Below are 19,615 nucleotides of genomic sequence, written 5' to 3'. Positions count from 1 at the left end.
GGATATAATCTTTCAGAAAACTTTTTTTTTTGAAATTTGAATTATCTAGCTTTTAAAATCTTAGTTAAATCGGCAAGCTTTTTCTAAAATGTCATCAAAAATGGAAATCTTTCTTTTAAGTACTACCCAGGAACAATTTGATTTTTTCAAAGAAGATGATTTGATTCAACTTGCCAGAAAAAAGGATCCTTAACGAAATATTTTTGGTTCAGTATTATGTAGAAAAGAATGTTTTGGATAAAAGTTCTTTGGTTTCAATCAGTAAGACTGTATCAGATTCTGACACAACAAATGATGGAACTAGAATTAAAACACAAGATATAATTGGAGTTGAGGAAGCTGCAGCTTCAGAAAGAAGAAAGAGAAGAACAAGTGCAAATGCAGTTACAGTTGGGTACAGTTGGAGAAAGAAAAAGATTCAAAAGAAATTAGAGAAAGTGAAAGAAGAAATGAAATTTTAGAAAGAAAAAACCACCAAATTTTATTACATAAAAAACATAAAGTTGCAATTTGAGAAAGAGGAGAAAGAGAGAGAGAGAGATATATATATAGAGAGAGAGACAGAAAGAGAGGAAAGAGAGTAAGAAAAAATGCAATTAGATAAGGAAGAAAAAAGACAAATGCAGTTACAAAAAGAACAAATGTAAGTGGAAGAAAGACAGAAAGACAGGAAATACCAATGTAAGATGAAGGAACTGAAAGTGTCAAGTGCAAAGCACATTCATACTTCAAATCCAAATTTAAGTTTTAATCTTGCAAAGAATATTAAATTAGTGCCCCCTTTCAGAAAAAAAAGACAAATACTTTACTCGTTTTTGTAAATTTGCTGAAAATTTGAAATGGCCAACGGAGCATAGGCCTCAGTTATTAGAACCTGTACTCACTGGTAAGGCTAGTGATATTTACCGTTTACTGTCAGTTCACCAATGTGGTAACTATGATGTGGTTAAAGAATTCATGATAAGGGGTTATGAGTTAGTCCCTGAATCTTATCGATAAAAATGAAGAAACTATAGGGGAAAGCTGGACAAACTCATGTCGAATTTTCTAGAAAAAGAGCTGTTATTTGATAGATGGTGCTGAGCCAAGAAAGTTGAACGAGATTATGAAAGTCTCAGACAGCCTATATTACTTGAAGATTTCAAAAACTGTGTCCATAGTGACATTTAGTCTTATCTTGTCGAGCATCAGATTGAAACCTTCGAAAATGCTGCTCGAGCTGCTGATGAATATTCTTTAACTCATAAAGTTCCTTTTGTAAATAAGACTTAAACTCAACAGTCTTCTGGCAGAAACGTATTTCAGCGTAATACAAGCCCTTTTAAAACTCAGTCTGGCATAACTTCTAAAAATCAAACTTCGGAGAATCTTGATTCAAGATTGTTGTCTCTTCCGACGTGTACCTATCTTAATAACAAAGGTCACTTCATTTCTGATTGCTATAAATTGAAAAATATGCATCAGAATCAAAATAGACCTATTCCAAATGCTCTTATTTCTAAGGGGTCAAGGTCACGGTAATGCATTGAAAGCAATACATATGTTGTGTCTAATGAACCCCAGTCCGATTTGATTATGTAAAATTATGAATCATTCATATCGAAGGGTTCTATATCACTTCTGAGTGACATGGCCAATCCTATCCCGTTCAAAATATTAAGGGACACAGAGCTTCTCATAGTCTATTATTGTCAGGTACTTTGCCTTTTTCTGAGAAGTCTTCTTCTAATGAGAGTGTTCTTATTCAGGGAGTGGAGTGCGGCTTTGTTAATGTTCCTCTCCATTGTGTAAATTTGTTATCAGAATTAGTCTTAGGACCCGTGACAGTCAGAACTGTCTATGTTTTACCCATTGAGGGCATGCATTTATTACTAGTCAGCGACCTAGCAGGAGACAAGGTTGTGATTAAACCACTTGTAATTGATAAGCATTGCTTGGATCAGAAAGTCGATCCAATTGAAAAAGAATTCCCTGATATATTTCCAGCTTGTGCAGTTACCAGAACTATGGGAAAGAAAGCTCTTGAGAAAGATGTAGATAAGGAAAGTATTCCTTTAACTAACATATGCATTGGTCTGGCGTTTGATTAGGTCACTTTCATTTCTTGTTTGGATCAATCAGAAAATATTGATCAGTGATCCTCTTTTAACGACTCATTCTCTTTATTCTAATCAGGGTGATAAAGGACAATTACTTATCGTTGAACAAGAAAAAGATCCTGAGATCTCCTGTTTGTATCAGAAGGCTATTAGTAAAACTGAAGCTACTGAGGTGTCTGTCTGCTATTTTATTTAAATGGAATTCTAGTGAGAAAATGTAGACCTCCCAATGTACCTGCTGATGACGAATGGTCAATGAACTATCAAATTGTAGTTCCGAAACCTCAGAGACAGGAACAACTTAGTCTCGCCCATGAAACTCATTGGCTGGTCATTTAGGGATCAATAAAACTTATCACAAGATCTTAACTCACTTCTATTGTTAAAAATCAAAAGTGATGTTGGTGAATACTGTAGATCTTGTCATACCTGTAAAATGGTACGTAAATCAAGTTAGAAAATTTCCAAGGCTCATCTACAACCTATTCCTGCCTTTGACTAACAATTCAGTATAATTATGGTAGATTGTGTTGGTCCCATACTTAAGATCAAGTCACGTAACCAATATCTTCTGACCATTATGTGTGCGTCAACAAGGTTTCCAGATGCAATTCCCTTGAGGAATATAAAATCTAAAACAGTAGTAAAAGCTTCGATAAAGTTTTTTTTTTTGCTCAATTTGGCCTTCCCAATTCCAGTCTGATCAAGGCTCAAATTCCATGTCTGGAATTTTCCAGCAAGTTATGTACGAATTAGGCATTCAACAATTAAAATCTTCTGCCTATCATCCTGAGAACCAAGGGGCATTAGAAAGATTCCGTCAGACTTTGAAAAATATGATTCAATCATATTGTTTCGATACGGGTAAAGATTGGGATGAAGGCATTCATTTACTATTGTTTGCTTTTAGGGACTCAGTTCAAGAATCTTTAGGTTTCAGTCCCTTTGAACTGGTTTTTAGACACACTGCGTGGACCATTGAAGTTACTGAAAGAGAAACTTCTTTCTTATGAAGATTCTGAAATTAATCTTCTTGATTATGTTTCTAATTTTGAATATAAGTTGTCAAAGGCTTGTGAGGTCGCAAGAGCATATCCGCACTCAACTCAATCCAAAATGAAGTCAAGCTATGATAAAAACTCGAAGGAAAGGAGCTTTCAGCCTGGTGATAGAGTCCTGGATCTCTTGCCAATACCACAAAATCCTCCTCAGGCCAAGTAGTATGGTCCCTACACAGTTGACATAAAAATAAATGATTTAAATTACATCATAAATACTCCTGGGATTCGTAAATAAAAACAACTCTGTCATATAAACATGCTAAAAGAGTATATTGAAAGAGATAGCCAGGTTAAACATGCAATTAATTTATCTGTACCTGTCCCACTCAGTGAAGATTTAAGTGAAGGATTATCATCGGATTCTAGTGATAATGAAGAGATACATCTTCGGAATTCAGAAATTATGAAAGATCTGGACCAGAAACGTTCACATTTGCAATTATTATTTGAATGTGAGCACTTATTTCCAGATATTCCTACAAGGACAAACAAAGTTTTCCTTGACGTTGAAATTGTAAATCCCAAACCAGTCAAACAATACCCGTTCAGGGTGCACCTTCTCAAAGAGGAATACTTGAAAAAAGAAATTCAGTATTTGCTGGAAAATGCTTTTATAGAGCCATGTAAAAGTGACTGGAGTTCACAATGCATACTTCTTCTAATACCTGATAAAACTTGCCGTATGTGTACTGATTATAGGAAAGTGAATAGTGCGACAAAAACAGATTCATTCCCATTACCAAGAATCGATGACTATTATACAATCGGGAATGCCAAGTATGTCACCAAATTTGACCTTCTGAACGGATTTTGGCAAATTCCACTGACGGAAAGAGCAAAGGCAATTTCGGTATTTTTGAGTCCAGATGGACTTTACCAATATATTGTAGTGCCGTTTGGGATGAAAGAGTCGGCAAGTACATTTCAACGTCACATGAATATGATTGCCTCTGGTCTGGACAATTGTGATGCGTACATAGATGATGTCATCATCTACAACGACACCTCGAAAGAACATTTAGCTACAAATCGGAAATTCTTTGACAGACTTACATATCATGTTTGACAATTAATTTATTTAAAAGTGAGTTCTGCCGTGCTAGTGAAGCTTTTCTAGGACACATCGTGGGACTTGGACAAGTTAAACCTATAGATGCTAAGGCCAAAGGAGCCTCTTAATAAAAAGCAAATGATGTAATTTTTGGGTATGGCCGGATACTATCGAAACTTTTGTTCCAATTTTTCTATAATTGCTGAACTCTTGACAAATTTATTGAGTAAGGAAAACAGTTTCTTATGGACTGAAAAATGTCGGGAGGCTTTTGACAAGTTGAAAGTCATACATCAATTTTCTACTGGTAATTCATCCATGTACCACTACTAAAATATAGCTATATACTACAACTAGAGTACGTTCATTTACTACTAGAATACATCCATGTACTGCTACACTCCATCCATTAACTGTTACATGGATTTATCCATGTTACTAACAGCTCCTGGGCTTGGCGCTCATCATTAAGAGGTTAGTGTTAGGACTGGTCGGCCTGGTATCAGGATAATGTGACTGGGTGGGACATCATTCTACATTTCTGCGGCGTGATGCCCCCGTGCGAACATCACTATAAACTGCCACACTGCAGACATCGTAGCAATAAGACTGAAATTTTTAAGGCTTCGTTACAAATTATAGTGACACATATATTCTCATCCATTTACTATAACTACTAGAATGCATCCTTTTACCCTTGAAATAAATATTTCAGTAAGTGGTTTTCATCTCGCACATTCATACTCGGGGTATTTCATTTCTTATTTCACCGCACAGACATTTGAGTTTAATATTTTACTTGTACATCTGTGCCATAAAATACCAGACCAATTTATATTATTAGGACTCTATGGTCTGAAACCATATCAATAATTACAATTTATAGTTCCTGATGTGCTTATCTGAGATAATATGACCAAAAAATACTGCAATTTGTGTCTAAAGTTTTGTAAATTTTAGTCATGGCTGTAAATTGTAGTGATTTTCTATAGCTGAAATTTCATAGATTTTATTTGAAGATATTAAGATCTTTCGAGCTGATTCCCATTGGATAAACCGGTCATGTGACTTTGTTTATTTATAAGAATTCATCTTATTCTCATTGGGTGGATTAGATTATAAGAGTTTTTGTATGATGTTGACTTGCAGTTTCTCACCTAACAGTAGTGATATATATATATATATATATATATATATATATATATATATATATATATATATATATATATATATTAATTTATTTATTTATTTATTTATTTGTGTCAATTTTCTTATTCTTATCTCTTGTGTTTGTCTTGTAACATCAAGTCTGAAGACTTATGTATATGTTCCATTTAGATAATATTTGACAAGAAACATTCGTTTGGGTTATTTAGTAGAAATAGAAAGTGTTCATGGGACTATAATTATTCGGGGTTTACAGTGAATTAAGCAAAGCAGTTAAGCAAATGCCTGGATCTAAAAATATTTAGAACATTCAATTCTTTTGGATTTTAATAAAACTTTTTTCACTATTATTATGGATGCGATTCATAATATGTTAAGTTCCTCTTAAAAGTTCCTTATTTAGCTTTGATAATTGTGAAGTTTTACGAACTTGTTTGTTTTGCTTCTTTCTGTTACTTAGATTATGACCAGAGAGTCATACCAGCACTATTACTTATATACACGATGTCACTGAGCAAGAATGGTACATATGCCTTAATAAAGATGAAAGCGCTCATATACAACATTTGTTGCTTAGATTCAGCCTTTCAATAATAGTGATCTGACCCAGATGCAACTAGTCATTTGAAAATTTAGCGTCATGAAAAACACACTGGACACATATACACCATGAAATCGTCCAATAAAATATTTGGTTCAATATTTACTATCACAAATATTTTAAACATCAGTGTTTGCTGCACTGTGTCATATTGTTGAAATGCTTGTATTATATGGGGAGAGGGATATTTAAGTTGTATAGAACTTACAAGATTACGTATGTCTTTTGTTGAATGTTTTGGAGGCGCATGGTTTATGTCTAAATTTTTCAAGCGTGGTTAATTAGTTGTAGTGTTTCATATTAAAATAATCCCAGTGGCCATGTTGTATGACAAAAGAGGGACGCTGAAGGTCAGAAAAATAATTATATTGAATATTTTGTGTATCAGCAGTTGACAAAGATAAGAGGCACCCCGAGCGCATATAGGAACACACTTCCATAAACCTGCATTATAATTTATCTCTAATTTGACACTATTTGTTACATTAAGACAGTATTTTTCCCATCAGATGCCTCGTTTACCTTAAATGGAAAACATTTGCTGCCCAAATTAGGGCGAAGAGGAAAGTATATTTTTCGCGATATATAAACACTAAATTTCCGCTAAAACATCACAGAGCGGATGGTTTCTGAATAGAAACTCTACGTATCTGCATTTAGAAAACGCACCATGGATTGGAAAGTGTCGATTTCCTTTACGCTGCTAGTGCTGCTTTTCATTGTGCCTGAAAGCAAGTCATGGAGCGGGTATGCTCATTCAATTTTTTATTTCTCTTTTCCATTTTTTGTATATACAATCTATATTTAATAATACTAAGTTCAAAATACGCCGAATAGGTTGAATTGGATACGTGGAAATTTTACTATCCTAATGAACAAGTCACAACTTTAAATAATATGGAAAAAGTGTTAGTTTATTTAAGGGGTGTGACTTGATATAATAAATGAAACGTATTTTGTTTTGGTCAATATTTATGTCACTGACGTATAAGATTTAAGAAATTTCTCGATGATATTTGCACTAACATACGTTGTAGGTCATGACAATATACGTATGACTGTTCACATCGGTTGGTAACTCGTAATTATAAGATCACTATAGCATCATCTAAAGAGGACAACGGTGCTTCTATATTTCAAAATAAGGAACATGTTACTTTTGATTGTATTAGATTTAAAAGAAAGAACATTCATACAAATATAAGGATTGTTATATCATTCGAAGTCCCTGCAGGGCTTTAGATTGCTCCGGTGGATAGAGCGTCCGCCTCGGATGCTGGAGGTTGCGGTTTCGAACCCCAGCCGAGTCATACCGAAGACTTATAAAAATGGTACTAACAGCTGCCTCGCTAGGTACTCAGCATTAAGAGGTCAGTATTAGGACTGGTCGGCCTGGTGTCAGGATAATGTGACTGAGTCGGACTTGATGCCCCATTGATAGACATTACTATATATTGCCACACTGCAGACATTGTAGCAATATGACTAGCGAAGGCTTTATATCTAAGTTTCATCATTTTAATATCTTCTGATTGGGCTTATATTTTAATCAAATAGTCATGTAAGTGCTGAGAGAGAGAGAGAGATAGAGAGAGAGAGAGAGAAAGAGAGAGAGAGAAAGAGAGAGAGAGGACATTACGCTGAAAAGGGAGATGGTTGAATATTACTGTAATTGTCTACCCAAACATGTTCTTTCTTCTTCGACTGTGCTTCGTTTCATCTATCCCAGCGTTTATCAATAATAAATATATTCACTGACTTACTACAACATCTCGACAGGTGCTAAATCTTTTTTTTTCTTCTTCAGTTGTTTTGTTTCATGTTAATCTCTATTTGCTTCAGCACGAATGCTCGAACGATTGTTATGAAAGATGTTTGATAACACCGTTTCGGACATTTTATTTTAATGTGAATGAACGCGGTCTTCAATAGAAATCCGTTTATATCACAAAGACTATCGCGTCTTTAATGTTTGATTATTTAACGTTATTTAAATGAATTCTATATCGCTAAGCAAAGCATGGGTTGGTTTGTATTTTATCCACATCTCTTAGGTGAGTATGTGTCCCCAATTAAAATGCACTGTTGTTACATACATGTTTTTGTGTTTTGAAATGGAGTAAGGGAGTTAACACAGTCACGCCTTACAATATTTCGACCTTAAGTTATCTATCTTAATACACTCTTATTTTCAAAAATCATTCTGCACACATAGTTTACATTCAAGTTAAATATTCTGCCAACTTCATATTTCCTCAAAAATTATCTCTTTACCCTTCTCTAATAATTCTTCTCTTTTTCGTGTTGAATTCTTCATTCAGCGACGTTTGGTGGACGCTTCTCGATATAACTTAAACTTAAAACTGATTTCACATTCATCGGTATCAGAAAGCTGTAATTAGCCAGCGAGTTTAAACAGTTGCCTGTGCTACGATATGTACTTTACTGAAACCAAAACATACGGTGCGTCTATCCATCCGTGTAAGGTATAGAAAAGAGAAGATATCGTCGGTGTAGATGGTGTGCATAATCACACGGTAAGTCACAGTCAAGTTGGAAATAAAAACAACATGAAACGAAGAGGTTTGTTTCACTTTGGTCCGTGCGTTTGGCTGACATTGCAGACAGGTTTATCCGGACGTTAGCGAGATGAGAGTGATTTAGCACATCATATCAAACGACCTTTCGCCCACAAGTTCTTGACACCTGTTGATGTCATTCGGTTATTCGAAAGGTATTGGAATTGTTATGAAGAAATACTTTAATGTAAGTTAATACAATCATCCATTGCAGTCATTCTGCCTTGTGTTATCTAGCTTAATACACTCTTATTCTCAATCATCATTTTGTAATCGCACATAGTTACATAAAAGTTCAATAGAAAAAGTACGGGGAAAAGAGAACTGTCAGTAAGTACCTATAAGATAAAAATTTAATGAGTATATAAATGGTTCATCGAAGTAATACAATGTGAAGATCACAGATACCTTAGTATCCAATACACAAAGATAATGGTATACTCCTGAGTGGCTTTCTAAGCAAGAAACAGTTATTTAGAGGACTGTTATTGCAATTATTAAAACTATACAAGAACTTGTCTTTTTATTATTTAATAATAGAAATCGCAATCATGTACATTTACGTCCAAACACTTTCACAGAGTTTATGGAGCTACGATGTAAGATAGCGTCACATTGTATTGATTATGTCAGATCGAAGTAAGCATTAATTTACAAACGAAGACTAACTTATATACGTTTGAGTAGAGCGAATAATGCTTGAAATTCAAATGATTATTTAATTCTTAACATTATATTTGAGAAATGTCTGTAGAAAGTGTAATGTTATGAGAATATTATGAAAATGTTTTTTTTCTTCATCTTTTAAGTTAATATTCAGAATATTGGCTATAGCTGTTTTATAAGTCCTGAAAAAAATGTGAATATTGAAAAGAAAGTTCCTACTTGAAGTTTATTCGATTGTGTTAACATTATTGTTAGATATATTTTGTTTATTTGTTTTCGCAACGGAATGCCTAATTAAAGAGGTCGTATTCCTTTCTTTACAATATCAATTCAAGTTTGAGATAGCATCTTCTCATTTCATTTTAATAGTCGTTGCTACTACAACAAATTTACATTTATAAATTTATATTTCAAGAGAGAGGGAAATCTCATAAATATATTTGAAAATGTTTGGCTTAAACACAGCGGGAAACTGGAAATTTAAGAGAATAAATTCATTGCCGCATCAAATAAAAATTCTTGAATTCATTCATTAAAATGTTTTTAATGAAAGTAAACTTATGAGCATCAATACGTCCAAAGTCAGTCTGAATCATCAACACTTCCTTGTTTATCATTGGTAGGGAAATCACCGTGTTATACACTACTTCCTCGTCCAAATAATGCAGTTGATTTTTTTCCCAGTAGACTCTACTTAAAGTTGTTTAGAAATGGTATGCATCAAGTTACACTGATCACCAGATAATGATATTTGCCAAAATTTCAGATATCACTTTTACATAAGGTGGTCAATTGCTGAAATGTTGGAGAGAGTTGTCAAGGAACTTAGTATCATACAGGCTAAGCTATAGTGAATAAGCTCAAAGGCTTTGCACGGTCTACCTATTTTCAAAATGAACGTGACTCTACTTGCATTTAAATAATTTTGTATTAATGCTGAACTTTAAATGTAACGCTCACAAGGGTTAATATGATACCAACATACACGTTTTAAGGTTAACGTATCATTCAGTGTGTGAATATAGTAATAAAAAAGCACTTTCGTTACAATGGATGCCTGTAGCTGGGTTGAATTTATATTTGAAAACAAAATGTGAGTAAAATTAAAAAATGGAGAGTGGAATTGAAAATGCTCTCTAAAAGTAACTATGACATGCGTCAGTAGAATAACATATACAAGGACTGGAACACTAGATATGAATCGATTGAATCTATTTATCCCAGCACACTGGTATCCATTCTCAATAGCCTGAAAAATGGGAGCACTAAATTGCAGTGTTATTGAGACTGTATGACAAAGCGTACTCTCGAAACATATTTGGAATTATTTCAGGCAATCAGGTGGGTGGGATAAATGATTTGTTGAGTGAAATGCTGGTCGATAGCGTGCAATAATTAAAACCTGCACATATTTGCGTATGAATTTAATACAGCTTTAAATGCTCTTTTTTTGGAGCAAGACGGGATATACTCTAATTACAAAATATTACAAATTCATAGAACAAACATGGCGAACAAGAATTCTAAGTAACTATTAGCCAGGTCTTTAGCTCGCTCACGTGATTTGAAGATATATTCATGGCCCATGGTTTGAGAACTGGGTGAAGGTGGGTGTGTACGAATACAACACTTGATACAGAAATTAGGTACAAATTGCGGTAAATAAAATAGTTATTGCGTTATAATCAAGGATAACTGAATTGATGCACTTCAACGTGTAAATCAGCGCTTTGTCTTTGACAGAAATAACATAAAACCAAGTTTTGTTTCTCCAAACGTCTATTACTTTTTAAATCTGTCAACAAATATATATCGTTTTTCGCAAACTCTCAGTGAAACTGTTATGCTATGATGCCCCACTAGGTTTCAAGTTTTACTTATTATTCAAATAGTGGCATTGTAGCTTTAGCCGAAATATTGATAGGGGACCAGTCTCTCGTTACGGTTGACAAATTCTCAAGCCTGTCGTCAATAGTTATAGATGACTGCCAGGGATTGTGACGTGTATCCAGTCTGCTAACGCGTCATATTTATGTACACACTGTAGTTCTTATAAAGAATGACAAATTAAATTTACAAGATGTCTGTGTCCATGAAGAAAGGAACGACGAGCTAACATTCAATATTTGTTTCAATATCTGAAAATGAATGCGGAGTCAAACAGCAAATAGTCAGGCAGGTGCTGAGAGAGAGAGAGAGAGAGAGAGAGAGAGAGCTCGTTAATCTGAAAAGGGGAATTATTCAACACTGCTGTAATTATCTCATCAGAAGTGTCTTTCTTCCTTTTTCTGCAGCTCATTTTCTTTCCCATCCTTTAAATAGGGTAAATATATTCTTTGGTTTAATAAATCAGTTTTACTATTGATAAAGCATTTTATTGCTTTGACTTCTTAATTTATTGTTCTTCTTCCTAGTTTATCATTTGTAAGGAAATCACTGTATTGCACAATACTTTCTCGTCCAACTAATGAAGTTGTTTGTTTTTTCCCCAGTAAGTTCTTCTTTTAGTAGTTCAGAAGTGCAATGCTTCAAAATTACCCTGACAACCACATACTGGGCATTTGCCAAAACTTCAGATACCGCTTGTGCAAAATGTGGACACTAATTAAAATGCTGGAGAAAGTTGGCAAGGAACATGATACTCGTACAGGCTTAGCACTACCGTAAAAACCATCTGGTTTTCCACGTCATACGTATTTGCAAACACAAAGTGACTATACATTCAATTAAGTCCTTTTGTGTTCGTGCCTAAATTTAATACTCGGAAGGGTTAACGAGCACGAGTAGTGAATAGGGATAGTATAGCGTCAATGGGACTTATCATTAAAAAGACCCTTGGGAACATATAGCGTCAAGGGAAATTTAACATGGAGAAAAATCGTGGGAACATATAGCGTCAAGGGAAATTAACATGGAGAAAAATCGTGGGACTGTTGAGCGTCAAGGGGAATTTAAACAGGGTGGGACTGTATAGCGTCATGGGATTTTTTTTTTATAAAAAAAAATTTAAAAAAAGGGGTAGGCAATGGAAAGGCTATCTCTTTTCGAGAAATATGGCTGGCCCTGAAAAGGGCCTTTGGTTTATGTTAATATGCCCTTAACATAAAGGGCATTTGCGACATCTTCTTGTCCTCAAACTTCGTCTTACAGCAGGGCCATACATCAGAGTCCGCTTGAGGCAACCTTGTCTCTCTATATAGACTCTTCTTATCCACAGGCTGCTGTTGGTCCTGTGGACAACGGTCCACTTGGATCGGACATACATGAGCATGTCCGTCCTGAACATCATTGTTGACACAAGGGTTGAAGATTCAACGTCTGTCCACATGTTGAGGCTCCGACAATAGGTGAATCAATGCAGTGAACTGCGCTTATTTATAGGGACAGAAAGGATTGAAACGGATTGAGTTCATTCACCAATCCGAACACGCGTTACAGAATTCAGTCAGCCCGCATCCAATCCGAAGAGAGCAGTCTGTGACGTCACGTAGTCTATATAGATTCGCTAGCGCTTGTGTGCAGTCAATCTATGCGACAGTGATTCAACATGACGGAAACTCAGAAAACGATCCATTGGGCTGCGCCAACAGGGGAGACTGCCCAAGGGAACCCGGACTTACTTTCAGAAGAGGTGAATTGGGATTTTGTGGATTTTCTCTCTTCGCAAGAATTTGTTCCGGAACCTTCGTTACCTTCTTCATTACCGCAAGTGGAGAATTTTAGACAGAGACAGAAAGAAGAATTGGAGAAATTTATACAACGACAAAAGGAAGCGGAACAGGCTTTTCTCCTACAGCAACAGCAACAAGAAGAAGAGGTAAGAAAAAAACAACAGCAGCAACAGCAAGAAGAAGTAGCAGCAAAGAAACAAGAGGGTGAAAATCAAACGGTCACGGTACTGTTGGACATTTTAGCGGAGTTAAGAAGTCTGAAACAAATGTATCAGACTTCTTTATCACGACCGAAGAGAATACGACCTTCCCGAGCTAAACACGTCAACCCTGTGACTAAGCCTACCGTACCACCCTTAGTTATTTCAACCCAATCATTATCATCAACATTACGCAGTCCAGAAGTAGGCCTTGGCCGTGGCAAAGGCATAAGGCAGTTAAAGTTGATTGCTTAAACTCACCCTTTCACCATGAAGAAAAAAGGCCCTTTTCAGGGCCACCCACATTTCTCGAAAAGAAATACAATTTCAATTTGCCAATAACTCAAAAAAAAAAAATAAACCCCACAAATTTAACCCTTATAGTACGTGTCTGTGTATGAGTGCGTGAGTGTACGTTCTTATTTTAAAATCACAACTCAAAGACACTTACCTTATATCATTCATTTATTCTTTTCTCCATTTTTTACAATCCAATTCACAATTCACAACACATCACTTTAATAAAAAGTTCATTGACTTCTTCTTTCTCCTTGTTTAGTCTCTCTGTTTTTTTAATTTCTTCACCCTCTTTTCCTCATTTTCTTCCCTTCTTTTCTTCTTCTCCTGTTTCTTTGCCTCTTGTAAATAGAATTGTCTTTTTTCTTCCTCTTCTTCCTCTGAAGAATCCCTCTTTTCTTCCGAAGAATCCCTCTCTTCTTCTGAAGAATCCCTCTTTTCTTCTGACTCCTCTTGTTTCTTTTTTGGGCAATCTGGAGACCAATGTCCTTTTTCTTTACAATAATAACAGGTATCTTGACTTTTGTCTTTTTTAGTCTCTGTTTTTGTTCTTTTTTGACGGTCTGGACACTCTGAAGACCAATGCCCTTTCTTCTGACAGATATAGCAAGTATCTTGACTTTTATCTCTAAAGGAAGGAGAGTAGTCTGTCGGCTGGTCTGAAGAGAATTTTCTAATGACCCCTCGCAAAGCTCTGACGAAACGTTCCATCTGGTTAGTCTCTTCCATCGTTGTGCTCGGCTTGAGAGTGAAATGAATAGTGAAAGGACAAGACACACATCCTTTTATATACGCTGGTCTGCCATGACTATAAAGTAGTTTATGGTGTTTGAACTTGAGTCATTTGACTTTTTGCTTTCAAGATGAAACGATCCCATTCATTCGAGAAGAAAGAAGAAGAAGAAAGAAGTAAGAGGCAGAAACGTGATCTATCGCCTCGTACCAGGGTTGAAATCTTGGCACAAATTCATGCCAGTGATTTTGAAGAGGACATGAGTGAACCAGAATCCGAACCCTCTAAACCAAGTCCACCACCCTTTGTCAACCCTGAAAAGTACTATTCCATTCGAGAGACGGAAAAGCGCTCCTCTAGAAAATTTAGAACCACGGCTTACAAATACACGGTGAAGTTTAAAGATTTCAAGGCTGAAGTACCGTTAGAGAAAGCAGAAGTGTTCATCACTGAGGTGTGGGATTCTTTGCTCACTGCACTCAAGCAACAATGTCAACCCAAAGAAGACGATCGCTTGAGACTTTCCATACAACACGACGGTTTGAAATCCCCTGTTTGGATCGAGTTTAGCACCCCTGCAGAATTGACCGCTTCCAAAGTCATGGACAAGATTCAACATGTGCAACAATCTAATGACCAGTTTGACATCACCGATGGAAAAGCCACATTGGACATGACCCACGTCTCTCCTCCTCAAGGGACCGGACGCAAAAAGATGTTATTGGTGAACGACATTCGCAGCATTAAGCGTAGCCTTGTCCAAATTCACAATCCTCATGACCAGATGTGTTTAGCCCGTGCCATCGTGGTGGGACGAACCTATGCCAACAAGAACGACACGGTAGAATGGAAAAGAACCTGGAAAACTATTCAACAATCGGACCGAGCCAAACAACGAAATGAAGCAGAACTCCTGTTGCAACAAGCTGGCCTGTCCAAAGACACACCCTGTGGCATTCCTGAGATGCAAAAATTGCAAGATGCCCTAGCTCCACGATACACCTTGAAAGTGCACCCTCAAGAAGTGCGCGGGCCTCTGTTGTTTCGAGGGCAAGATTTTAAGGACGGAAAATACATTCATGTTTATCATCACGATGACCATTTCGATACGATTACCAGTATCACCGGATTCCTGGGATACGGTTATTACTGTGAGAAATGTGACCATGGTTATAATAATCGAGAGCAACACAAGCATTGTGGATTGAAATGCTCAGGATGTTTGGCCTCTTCACCCTGTCTGAGCGAAGAACCAGTGCCTTGTTCAACTTGTCTGCGCACGTTTGTCAGCCCTACCTGTTACCAACAACATCTGAAAACGCAAGGTTCACAGAAGAAATGTGCTTGTCAACTCCTGAGATTGTGCCCTACGTGTGAACAAGTCATATGTACCAATGCTGCCAAGGCACACGTATGTCGAGGAAAGAAAAAATGTCACATTTGTCACCACATCGTGGACTTGGAACACCAATGTTACGTGCAAAAATACCAACCCCCACCAGAGAAAGAGGATGGTCACAAGAAGAAAGGCAATTTCATCTTTTTCGATTTCGAATGCATGCAAGAAACCGGCATTCACATTCCTAATTTTTGCGTGGCTCATCGAGCGTGCGAGAAGTGCATTCAAGAACCTATCTTCAGTCATTGCCCTCACTGCAGCAAGATTCCCGGAGGGCGTGAAAAAATCTTTCGGGGACCGAACACGTTAGCCGATTTTGCCCAATGGGTCTTAGACCCCATCGACAAGACGTGGAGCCAAGAGGACATCGAACGTTACGGAGATTGTCATCGTCATGCCACGGTGATGGCTCACAATTTCTCCGGATACGATGGACAGTTTCTTTTGAGGTACTATACGGAACAAGGCACCGAGCGTCCTAAAGTGACTTTGAACGGAGCCAAAATTATTTTCATGCAAGTGGGACAAGTGCTGTTTAAAGATTCGATGAGCTATTTGGCCATGCCTTTGAGTCGAATGCCTAAAACGTTTGGAATGACAGAAATGGCTAAAGGGTACTTTCCACACTTTTTCAATACGGAAGCCAATCAACACGCCGTTCTACCCCATTTGCCTGAGGCTCACTATTACGACCCCGACAACATGCGTACCGAACAACGAGAAGCTTTCTACGCTTGGTACCAGGCTCACGCCTCGGACCCTTTCGACTTTCAGGAAGAAATGCTAAAGTATTGTCGTTCCGACGTGGACATTTTACGGCGTTGCTGTGGAAAATTTCGAGAACTGTTCATGGAACACGGAGGGGTCGATCCTTTGAAAGAAGCTTGCACCATTGCCAAAGCGTGTTCCTTAGTGTATCGACAACGATTCATGCCTGAAAACACCGTGGCTGTCATCAGCCCTCAAACGACCCACTATGTCAAACGTCAATACTCGGTCAAAGCCCTACGCTGGTTACATTACTTGTGCGACAAGGAAGACAAGTGGATTCAGCATGCCCGCAACGGAGGGGGCGAAAAGACCATCGGAACGTATTCGGTCGATGGCTGGGACTTAGAAAACCCCAAGATCGTGTACGAGTTTAACGGTTGCTTATTTCACGGATGTCCCGTCTGTTACCCTGACCGTGGCACTAAAAATCAGTTTTTACAACGAACCATGGAAGACTTGTACCAGGACACTTGTCAGCGACGCCTAAAGTTAGAACAGCAAGGATACCAAGTGGTGGAAATGTGGGAACACGAGTACGATCACCGTATGAAAACCGATCCCGAGTTTAAACGCCTCGTGGAAAGTTACCAGTTCATGGACCCGCTGAACCCGAGGGATAGTTTGTACGGAGGAAGGACCAATGCCACCTGTTTGCTGTACCAAGCCGACGAAGAGAAAGGAGAAGAAATCAAATACTTGGACGTGTGTTCGCTGTATCCCTACGTGTGCAAATATTGTCGCTTTCCTGTAGGGCACCCGCAATTGTTAACTGAACACATCGACCTGAAAAACATTCGACAATACGAAGGCTTGATCAAGTGCAAAGTTTTGCCTCCCACGAACCTATACCATCCCGTCTTACCTCACCATTGTCAAGGCAAACTAATGTTTCCATTGTGCCGTACTTGTGCCGAAACGTGCAACCAAGACCAACCTTGTCAGCACACCCAAGAAGAACGGGCCTTGACGGGAACCTGGGTCAGCGTAGAATTGTTCAAAGCTCTGGACATGGGATATCAACTGTTAGAAGTGTACGAAATTTGCCACTTTCCCAAGACACAACAATACCGCAAGGGTGACCCCAGTCAGAAAGGCATTTTCGCAGACTACGTGGATGCCTTTTTGAAACTGAAGCAAGAAGCCAGCGGCTATCCTTCCTGGTGTCACACTCCCGAAGACCAAATAAAATTCAAAGAGAAATACTACGAACAAGAAGGCATCACTTTAGACCACATCGAGAAAAACGAAGGCAGGCGATCGTTTGCCAAAGTGATGTTAAATTGCTTGTGGGGTAAAATGGCACAACGACCGTGTTTACCCAAGACGGAATATTTGACAGAACCTTCCCGCTACTTCCAGATGATTCACGACAAAACCAAATACATGAAACACGTGGACGTCGTTCGAGAGAATTTGATCTTGGTCAATTACAAAGAAGATCTGGACTTTGTACAAGACGACCCTTTTGGAAATGTCATCATTGCGGCTTACGTGACAGCCCATGCTCGCTTAAAATTGTACGAAGCTTTAGAACTGTTAGAAGAACGCGTCCTGTACTTTGACACGGACAGCTGCATTTACATCCATCACCCGATTCAACATCACCCTAACATCGAAGGAGACCGTTTAGGAGCCTGGACAGACGAGCATCCCGACGACAAGATTCTAAGTTTCGTCAGTGGCGGTCCCAAAAATTACGGCTACGAATACCGGGACAAACAAGGAGAAGTGCACACGACGTGCAAAGTGAAAGGACTGACTCTGAATTATCGTACCAGTCGAGTGGTCAACTTTGGGGTATTGAAAGAAGCCTTGCAATCGGGAGAGGATGGAAACTTTAAAGTGACCACCTATCAACCGAACAAGATTGTACGTTTACCCACTCACCACATCGTCAGTCGACCCTTGGAAAAAGTCTATCAAATTGTATACCAGAAGCGAGTTCGACTTCCCAATCATTTCACCTTACCGTACGGTCACGTCGGTATTGGTCTGTATATAAAAAAGGAACCCTAGGCAAGATCGATAGTTCATTGTGACTACCAAGACCGAGCGAACAAGATGAATGCTTTGAAAGAGGCATCGTTCCAGTTTGGGGATTGTAAAAAAGATGTATCTTCCTCTAGTGTGACTAATATTGGATGGATAAGACCCATGCATTGCGACGGAAAATGTCCGGAAGGAAACTGCGATTGTCCATGTGGTTACCATTGTAATTGCGTAACGGAGTTTGCAGACGAGTGTGATTGTGAGCCTTGCGATGGATACGATGCTGTACCTTGTGACCTGAGCGATGCCGTAAAGCATCATGGGAACTTTGTTCTCACTGCCCCTATCATGGAAAGTGATGCTGTGCGTGTCAAACCTGAGGGATGCGAAAGCGATGCCGCTCGTCCTCTTAGACATTTTACCGGGTTTAAAGGGGAATGTCGACCTTCACGTTTACCTCCCTACGGATGTCATCCAGCCCTGAGCAAACTCCTGTTCATGTCACCCAACCCTCATCGAAACGAACCTGTGAAAGACGAATATTCGTTTCCTGTGCGTTTGTCGGAATACTGCGACTTTGAAAATCGTCTTCAATCGTTCAAAGGAAAATGGCCAAAGTATCTGGGAGGACCGACCCCTGAAGAATTAGCCAGAGCCGGATTTTTCTACTTGGGCGAAGGAGATAAAGTCAAGTGCTTCAGTTGCGGTGTGTCACTTCACCACTGGGAACCGCAAGATTCGGCCTACGTAGAACATGCTCGATGGTCACCGAATTGTCATTACTTACCCTTAGTGGGACCGAGACATTGAAGTAACTTCTTACCATAATAATCTGTTCATGGATACTTTACAAGAGAACATTTGTGCTTTGCCTGTGGAGTTGAGAGAACGCATTTATCGAGAACTGGTCAAAATACAAGTGAAACGTAAAGAACAATTGCATCCGTTACGTCACCGGTGTTTGAACCACTGGTACCTTCAGGCTATACAAGGACTGATTGAGTTAAAAGTGTTCCATTGGACAGACATTGATCAACGACCTCCTGGTTATAAAAAGGAATGGTTTGGTATGGACGATTCTATCTACTACATTGTAAACGTACTGCATCGAATTCCAGAGGAAGAGTTAACGAATTACCAACATCTTTCACGCAATGTCAACTTGGTGAAAGAGGAAACTTCTGAACGAATTGTAATGTGTAAATTAGTGGTGAAACGATTTAGATTCGACAATGAATTAAAACCATGTTTGTGCAAACAGTACATTTCTTGTGTCAGACCAAAGAGGATTTAGTATGACCTATTCATGGATACTTTACAAGAGAACATTC

General features: G+C 38.1%; 1 protein-coding gene across 2 annotated transcripts in view; it reads left to right on the top strand.

Moving 5' to 3' along the window:
• The first annotated feature begins 6,608 nt into the window (after positions 1-6,608).
• Positions 6,609-19,615, top strand: part of LOC149775981 (uncharacterized) — a 67,704-nt gene continuing 54,697 nt past the window's right edge. For both annotated transcript variants that reach the window (XM_089941105.1, XM_089941104.1), the window contains exon 1: positions 6,609-6,726. In XM_089941105.1, coding sequence (XP_089797231.1) covers positions 6,650-6,726 — 77 coding nt within the window. In that variant the 5' untranslated portion in view covers positions 6,609-6,649. The remainder of the gene's footprint in view (positions 6,727-19,615) is intronic.

This window comes from Sinohyriopsis cumingii, chromosome 18 (genome assembly GCF_028554795.1).
Source record: "Sinohyriopsis cumingii isolate HCF-2022 chromosome 18, ASM2855479v2, whole genome shotgun sequence".
In the NCBI taxonomy this organism is placed as follows: domain Eukaryota; kingdom Metazoa; phylum Mollusca; class Bivalvia; order Unionida; family Unionidae; genus Sinohyriopsis; species Sinohyriopsis cumingii.
Note: the sequence above shows the minus strand (reverse complement) of the source record. Positions and strands in the feature narration are given on the sequence as shown.